The sequence below is a fragment of the Apium graveolens genome, chromosome 10, assembly GCF_009905375.1.
Source record: "Apium graveolens cultivar Ventura chromosome 10, ASM990537v1, whole genome shotgun sequence".
NCBI classification, from domain to species: domain Eukaryota; kingdom Viridiplantae; phylum Streptophyta; class Magnoliopsida; order Apiales; family Apiaceae; genus Apium; species Apium graveolens.
In genome coordinates, this window is record NC_133656.1 from 137,314,253 (window position 1) to 137,323,563 (window position 9,311).

The 9,311-nt window shown below is 35.5% G+C and overlaps 1 protein-coding gene across 2 annotated transcripts in view; it reads right to left on the reverse strand.

Annotated features, from left to right (window-relative positions):
* Positions 1-1,157: 1,157 nt before the first annotated feature.
* The window catches only part of LOC141689145 (uncharacterized), a 13,154-nt gene continuing 5,000 nt past the window's right edge, over positions 1,158-9,311 (reverse strand). Inside the window, exons 2-5 of one of the 2 annotated variants that reach the window (XM_074493329.1) lie at positions 4,159-4,339; positions 3,301-3,757; positions 2,441-2,509; positions 1,158-1,995 (exon numbers count right to left, since the gene is read on the reverse strand). In XM_074493329.1, coding sequence (XP_074349430.1) covers positions 1,500-1,995; positions 2,441-2,509; positions 3,301-3,757; positions 4,159-4,339 — 1,203 coding nt within the window. In that variant the 3' untranslated portion in view covers positions 1,158-1,499. The remainder of the gene's footprint in view (positions 1,996-2,440; positions 2,510-3,300; positions 3,758-4,158; positions 4,340-9,311) is intronic. The other variant, XM_074493330.1, reaches the window with a different exon arrangement.

Here is a 9,311-nt window from a genome sequence, read left to right on the forward strand (position 1 = left end):
CTGCACTCGTGTTTCGTAGTTTAACTCTGCTTTTACGAGATGCCTACGTATCTCTGTGAATTAGAGAATAAAGCCAAAAACGTAGTTTCGATTGGTGGGGGTGAGACCCCTTATATAGGTGTTGAGAGTCCTTGAATTGGATTTGGGTTAGGAGTCAGAATTAGAATGGAATTTGGAGTCCTAGGAAGTAGAAAGCTGATTTCTTATCTCATGAGGTTCCTTGGAGGCCAATCTACAAGAATTTATATCCCCACTAGGACTCATCTTAATAGCTGTTTTCTCACTTATTAATTAATTACGAAATTAATTAATATTCAGGGTTTTTGGCCTAGTTAGCTGGGCTTCGTTACTGGATCATATCAGATCTATTTAATTCAACATTAATTATTTTTCTAGACCATACATGGCCCATATCAGATATATTCAGGATCATCCGGAACGGACAATTGTATTTATTTAATGATAATATTAATTTATGAAATCCAAAACTATATTGTTTCTATTTTTATATTGAGATCATCAAAAATTATTCGATTGAAAAGACGAAGTTATGTATTATACTACAAGTCTAGTTCAAAGCTTATCAAGTTAATTTTTTATACCAAAGTTTATCAGTTCAATTCAATCCAGCTATTACGTTTCAAAAAAAAAAGATTCAGTTCAACTTTTATGATATGCAAATTATTTTAAAATTACTCCTGTCCTATTAAATTTTTTACACCATTTTTTCATACGCTTTTCAATACTCTTTTTAAATTATAGCTTCATAATATTTTTTTTAATTTTTTTTAATTTTTTTTTCTGAATAAAATTTTTATATTTAAACTTTTATTAAAAAAACTTAAAAAATATATTATAAAACTATATTTTATAAAGTTTCAAAATACGTACAAATAGTGAACTTATAGAATCTACTGGGAGGGAGGGAGTAAGTTTAAGGCAAATTTAAGACAAGTGTCTCCGCATATTCTCTTAAAATTTAACTTTAAATCACTTGTATCGACGTATCTGTATATTCGTTTTAGATCTAACTTGTGCAAATTTATTTATAAACCGCTCCCCGAAAACCTTATACTGGTTGATTGATTCAATATCCATTTCTAAACATCTTCCCAACAGATTTAAAAAAAAAATTGCTTCCTTGTAACAGTAACAAATAAAACAAGCTATTTAGCAGACCCCGTCCATACTAAATGTTCGATTGATGAAGTACCAATTACACATTCTTTACATACTTTGGAAGATTTTCTGATATAGCTCTCCATACTAGTATCAAAATATACAAAATATAAAAAAAATCACAAATTAATTACAAAATGTTATCCTGCAAATTATAAGTGATCTTGTCACATGTGGCTTCACCAATATTCTTAACTAATCAATCTCGAGTCTCGACCAACTCCTCATGTCACCTCAGGATCTAATTCTCTCTCCCTAATATAAACATCTTCATCGATAATCCGTTCATCTCAACAAATCATTGTATCCTTAATTTGACCTCATGTAACTCTTATCACAATGAGAACCATTAATGTAGCAGCTCTATAGTAAACTTGTTTTACACTTCTGTCTAGATTCCTTAACATATCTTCTTCTGCCAGCTTCCTCGAGTTTCTGCTGATGTGACTTATAGTGTCCCTCATTCTATTCACTGCCCAAGAAAGCCAGACAAGGCCAAGCCCCAAACCTGTATTTAGTAGTCTTGATGTACAAAAAGGGACCTTACCACTAGTTGCTTTATACAGAACTGAGAAGATAAGAGCAATGCCCGTCCCGGCTATGGTGGCGGAGAATTGGGTCAGGAGTAGAGTCAACTCGGGACTCAGTCTCTTCAACTTAAGTATAGCTGTTTTTGCATGCCGTCTGTTGTCAAATATTATGGACAAAAGAGTCTCAACTGCATGAAAATAGCTCTTTCTTTGAAGATCCCTCTTTTGGGCTGCTTTCTGATTGCTCTTCTTCTTTGGCAATGACCGGAGCCTGGTTTTCCGAGGACTGCGCGAATACATGGAAGAGAAGGTATTACTATCCTCAGCAAAATATTAAAGAAAAATTTATCAAGAAACAGCTAATTTAGATGTATAATGTAGGCTTAAAAAGCTTGCACAGCACATACTTAAGAGAACATCAAAGTAAGCCCGTTTGTAATAATCTAGTAGCACTCTCTTCTCCATCACTACATGAACAAATCACCAGCATTGGTGTGCACAAAGCATTATAACCTTTTCCTCGCTATTTCTATTGACATATGAAATAGTACTGCAGATCTTCAAAGTTTGGAAAATGATTGTGTTTGAGTTCAGAACTTAATACTCCATTTCCTTAGGTTATATTACTTGTTCAAACAAACAGTATAAGAATTATAACTTGTACAACAACTCAAAAGCTCAGACACATACATATTTACAAATTACCGGCATAATATGCTTCAAGGAAGTACCTTCTCAGAGGAACAGCATTTGTGGTTTTAACATTTAGAGATCCTTGGATTGCTTCCCTGCTTTTTGACCTGCATGTTTATGGTACATTATAATTTGTAGGGGGCTGGTGCAATCAAAAATAAAATATATCAAATTTTATGCTCCAGTTTCTCTATGGTTGTTCAAAGGAAAATACAATGCAAAACACAATTTAGTATGTTTTTTGGTGCAAAACATGCGGAAACACAAAAGATAATGTATACTGCTAAAAAGCAGTGAATATAGTAAAGTCTCAAGCTACAAAACACTAAACATGAAACAGAAACCAATTGCTTTCATTCAGCTTTCATCGCCATTTTAAACCAACCTACAACTGAATCCATGCATCACAGCATATCTATCTTCTTCATTAACTTTTTGAGTTATATTATTTGATCCTGACTGGTAATGAACCATTTCTTGTTTAGCTCATACTAGACTCAGTGCGTTCAAGGTTGAATTTGAGCTCATTTTCCAGCAAAAGTCTGAACTAGATTTTCTGCATGTAAACAACCTATGCTTCAGCATAGGTTGTATCAAATGTAGAAAATCCAGAGAGTTTTCTGGTATATAACAAAGAGCTGTAGCTTTACTCATACCATTTACCAAAAAACTCTCTGGATTTTCTAAATTTGATACATGATATGCATGTGACAGGACTAATTATCTGATCATAATAGAAATGCAGCAGAGCGGCGAAATAAAAGAGAATGCCTTGAAATCAGTGACCCTGATAATGAGGAGTTCAGTTCATTGATTCCAGAAGCAACTCCGAGAACATAAGTGCATATGTTTCTCTCAAATTAGATTTCTAAATAGATAAATAAGCATTACGAAGTACCATTCAAAATGGGGAACCAACATCGACTGGCTTCTCCATTTCATTGAGTTATTTGACAGATTAGGCTCAGCAATAATGGAATGTATGTCCTTTGTCTCAATCCAACTACCAGAGGCAACTTGACTATCAAAGTAGACCATGAGTTCTGAATTGTAATCCAAATCCCCAACCATATCCATTAGAGGCTTCTCTGAACAAATCTCGCTACTTGGAAAAAGTAGAGTTGGCTGACAAACAGCATCCTGGAAATGGAGTTCATATTTGGGTGCAAGTGGATGCCGAGAAATTTCATCTGCTGTTACTTTAAGACCCATCAAGTCGGCAAGTAGGGATATATCTAGTCCACCTATTTCCACTTCACTTGATACATATCTAAGAAACTCTAAGATTTCTTTTTGCCTTGTGCACTGTTTAGCAATTCCAATGCTGAAAAGTATAGAGTCTGGATGAGTATCTGCTACAGAAACAAAATTGCATTCAAAGTCAATTTGCCACTAGATTTTTACATAGAAATATTTCAAAATTCAGAGCAGTAGATTTAGTACTGAATCTATTCTATAGGATTAAATTCCAATACTTCTATAACTTGCTCACTTCATTTTTATATTTATCTTCTAATGATACGATCTTCTTCTTGTTTGTTCATATCATTGCTTTTTCCACGAATAGCGAGTATTGGCATGAAATAACATCTATCTTTATAACTAACGTTAGTGATCTATTCTAAAAGTAAGAGGTCTAACGAAGAGTTGTTTCAGATGTGTCTCGGATTTCGAAAGAGAGGGTGTGATCTTTATCTTGAGCAGTAACTGCAACAAAAATACTGACACGAAAGCTAGTCCCTGGTAAAAAGTACACCTTTTATATCACTTGGAACATTTCTTCCAATAGACGAGTCATTTTGGTTACTCTTCAACGATCCACTTGTAGGTTGTTTCCATAGCTGAATTTGGCGCAGGTCGTGGGGCCGCATAGCCAGCAAGGCTGGTTTTCTCACATATTGACTTGATCCAGGTTTAAGTAAAAAAGGCTCGCAGTCCTGCAATGATTTACACTAATGAGTAATAAACAAAAAACAATTGGACACTGGCATATAATGGCTATACCAGATGATAAAATAAGGTAAATGCACAAGATCTTTTTTTTAACACATATGAATGAATATATTTAATAGAACGGGAACAAAATGAGCCGAAGCTCTTACAAAAATAATGAAGGGACTATTAATAAATCTAATACTAGATTCTAAGAAACATACCAGAATCATCACTGTTCAATGGCAAAAAGCTAATGCAAAAATGATCCAGGGATAGCCTACTACCAAAGGCTTTCCCTTCCTTCCTGACAAGGTCATGGATTTAAATACTTACCCCACTCAGGTGTCCTTTAAACTCTGATACATTGAAAATTATATAACTTACCCTAAAAAACTAGACCTTATAGTTGGAATCAAAATGTTATAAGCCTATATTTAATCTTCATAAAAGTATTTAAACGAACCAAACCAAGCACTCCCCATGTATCTAGCTCATAGAGCAAGGGAATGTAGCAAACTTTTACCTCTACTCCCAAGAGTCGGGAAGAGTAGAGGGGTTCTTTCCGCCAAAACCTTCCGATTAAATATCACATACAAAAAAAAAAGTACAAGATTCTTTTTAAAGTATTGAAAGTATAAATGTAAACACTGTGTTACAATATATAATAGACATCTGCAGTCATACAAGTGGAAAAGGCGAGTCAATTTGTGGCTTGGCGGGAAAGTTTGTTTTTAAAGTCAAAGTGAGTAAACTGAGTTTGTTACATCTAATGTGAGATAGGGAAACTTGTATATAAGGCTTGAGAGAACTGTGAGAGAAGATAACAGAAGGGATACAAATATTTTGTTCTGAAAAGATTGTAAGTAATGTAGAGAGATTCTCAGGTTCATCACTGTAAACACATTCATTGTGAAATAAGAATAGTAAGTAGATTTCTGAATTTATCACACTGCCACCCGACACTACTTAATAATTCCTGAAAAAAACGTTTCCTATTTACTTCATTACTAAAAGAACGCACTAAAGACCATAATAAATTAAGAATCTTGATCACCAAATTGAGCATGGCAATGTACACAAATGTTTACCTCTACTCCTAAGAGTCAAGTGGAGTAAAGGGGTTGTGTCCGCAAAAACCTTCAGCTTATATAAAACAAAAAAACAGTAATAAAATCTTCTTAAAATATTGAAAGTACAAAAGTAAACCCCACCACACGACACTACTTAATAATCCCGGAATAGTATTTCCTAATTACTACTTCATCACTAAGATCACAGCAATTTAAGAATCTTGATCAGCAAAATCAATAAACAAGTCCAGAACAAAGACAGCTTTCAGAACAAGGTATGGACATTACGAGTTTTTAGTGATGTCTTTTGGATTGACCAACGCCCCAGCAGCGTTTATGGACCTGATGAACAGAATTTTCTAGGAATATTTGGACAAGTTCGTTATAGTATTTATAGATGATATTTTAATCTATTCAAAGACGGAGGAGATCATGAGGAACATTTAAGGACAATTTTGGAGATTTTAAGGAAAAAGAAGTTATATGCTAAATTGTCGAAGTGTGAGTTTTGGCTACAAGAAGTTCAGTTCTTAGGACACATAGTCAGTAACGAAGGGATCAAAGTGGACCCGATAAAGATCGAAGCAATTACGAATTGGGAGAGACCGAGAACACCCATTGAGGTAAGAAGTTTCTTGGGATTGGCAGGATATTATCGACGATTCGTTCAGAATTTCTCAAGGATTGCCACACCATTAACAAAGCTTATACGAAAGAATGAAAAGTTTATATGGAATGACAAGTGCGAAGAAAGTTTTCAGGAATTGAAGCGGAGATTAATCACAACACCTGTGTTGTCACTTCCAGACGATCAAGGGAATTTCGTAATTTATAGTGATGCTTCCTACAAAGGATTAGGATGTGTTCTTATGCAGCACGACAAGGTGATTGCGTATGCGTCAAGGCAATTGAAACCACACAAACAAAAGTATCCTACTCATGACTTGGAGCTAGCAGCTATAGTTTTTGTTTTGAAGATTTGGAGACATTATATGTATGGAGAAAAGTGTGAGATTTTCACGGATCACAAAAGTTTGAAATATATATTTACCCAGAAGGAACTTAATATGAGGCAAAGGAGATGGTTAGAATTGATCAAGGATTATGATTGCTCAATTAATTATCATCCCGGTAAGGCGAACGTGGTGGCAGACGCATTAAGTCGGAAGGAAAAGTTAAATGAGTTATCAGTACCTGAAGATATATATAAGGAATTTCAGAAATTGGAATTGGAAATTAGAGTTTGCGAACCTGAGGAAGCGAAAGTGTACAGTATGACTTTCCAGCCAGAGTTGTTGGAGAAAATAAAGAAATGTCAGAAAGATGTAATGGATCAAGATATAAATCGTTTGGTAGGTGAAGAATTATGCACGCAGAAGGATGATCAAGGCATTTTGAGATTTTCATCTAGAATCTGGATTCCACCAGTGACGGAGTTAAAGAATGAAATTTTACAAGAAGCACATAGTTCAAGATATTCCATCCATCCAGGGAGTACCAAAATGTACAGAGATTTAGAGAAAAATTATTGGTGGCCAGATATGAAGAGGGAAATTGCGGAATGGGTTAGCAAATGTTATACCTGTCAGAGAGTTAAAGCATAGCATAGAGAGGGTGGAAAGCTAAGAAACAATCTACTGTTTCTCGATCGTCTGCTGAGGCCGAATATCGTGCCATGGCTGATGTTTGTTGTGAGATTCAGTGGTTAGTTAATCTGTTTTTAGAACTCAATGGTGTTAAACTCACTCCTGTTACCTTGTTCTGTGATAATAAGTCAGCCCTTTACATTGCTTCAAATCCTGTTTTTCATGAGCGTACCAAACATATTGATATTGATTGCCATATTGTTCGGGCTAAACTTCAGCAAGGTATCATTCGCACTGCCCATGTTTCTACCTCTCATCAACCTGCTGATATCTTTACAAAATCCTTGTCTGCTCAGTCTCTTCGTTCTCTGTTGTCCAAGATTGGGGTTTGTAATCTGTTCCACCCACAATCTTGAGGGGGGATGTTACAATATATAATAGACATCTACAGTCATACAAGTAGAAAAGGCGAGTCAATTTGTGGCTTGGCGGGAAAGTTTGTTTTTAAAGTCAAAGTGAGTAAACTGAGTTTGTTACATCTAATGTGAGATAGGGAAACTTGTATATAAGGCTTGAGAGAACTGTGAGAGAAGATAACAGAAGGGATACAAATATTTTGTTCTGAAAAGATTGTAAGTAATGTAGAGAGATTCTCAGGTTCATCACTGTAAACACATTCATTGTGAAATAAGAATAGTAAGTAGATTTCTGAATTTATCATGGTATCAGAGCCTCAATCACGGATCTAAGCATTCATCTTCATCACATCTGCACAGTTTCTCAGAGATTTCTATTGAGATTGAGTTTTTTTTTCCCTCCATCTGCACACTATCTGTTTGCTTATTTGCTGCAATGGCAATGTCTTATTCATCCGCTGCTTCTGGATCTACATCCACATCTTCAGGTTCTATCATTGACTGTAATCATCCATACTATCTCTCTTCATCTGATCATCCAGGTATGATTCTTGTTACTATTACTCTTACAGAGCATAATTACAGTCAGTGGTGTCGATCTATACGAATTGCATTGTCATCGAAACTTAAACTAGGTTTTATTGATGGATCCTATGCTAAACCTGTATCTACATCACCTCTGACTGTTTACTGGAATCGGTGCAATGATATTGTAATCTCCTGGATCCTTAACACTGTTTCACCTGAGATTCGACAAAGCGTCATGTTCATGAATTCTGCTACTGAGATATGGTCTGATTTAGCCACTAGATTTGCACATACAAACATTCCTAAATTGTTTAATTTGAAGCGTGCAATTTCATCCTTAAGTCAAGATAACATGTCTATCTCAGCCTATTTCACTCGATTTCGTGCTCTAAATGATGAATTGGAATCCTTATCTGAATTGCCTAAATGCTCGTGTGCTAAATGTACTTGCAATGTCAATGCAAAATTAAATCTCTACATGAAATCTAGTCTGCTCGCTCAGTTTCTTATGGGACTCAATGAGTCATTTACTGTTACTAGAGGTCATATTCTCATGATGACACCACCTCCTTCCCTGAGTGAAGCATATGGTATCCTGTTACAAGAGGAGCATCAGAGAGAGAAATCAACTTCTGTGTTACCAACTACTGAACATTCAGCAATGTCTGTCAAACAATACAATGAGTTTGGCAACAGGAATGCTAAATCTCTTAAGAAAGTTACTTCTGATTTGTACTGTGATTACTGTCACACTCATGGTCATATCCGTGACAAATGCTTCTGTATTCACGGATATCCTGATTGACACAAAATGTTTGGGAAACCCAAACCTAAACCAAAGAATTCAGTTCAACCTAAAGGAAAATTTCAGGCTCAGGCTCATAGTGTGCATATTGATAAGCCTGGTGTCTGTTCTGTAATCACTGAGTCTTCTGAGATGTTATCAAAAGAAGGTGCTACTTCTAATACTTTTTCTGAGAATCAGTGCAAGCAACTTATGCAGATGATTCAAGCTGGTATTAGAGAGATGACTCCTTCAGCTTCTACATCTGTTTGGCATCCTTCAGCAAATACAGTTCATGCTGCAGGTACAATCATGCACTTTGCTGGTTACACACAATATAATGGCTCAGAATCAAATGTTTGGATAATTGATTCTGGTGCCACAGATCACATTACATCAAATATCAGTCTTCTTACTGATATTCATGAGTTTCATTCTGATCTTCAATTGCCAAATGGCACCACTGCTGCTATTACTCATTTTGGCAAAGTTTGTCTGACTGATGAGATTTCTCTTGACAATGTGTTATGTGTGCCATCATTCACTTATAATCTGTTATCTATGTCCAAACTTACTCAACAACTTAATTG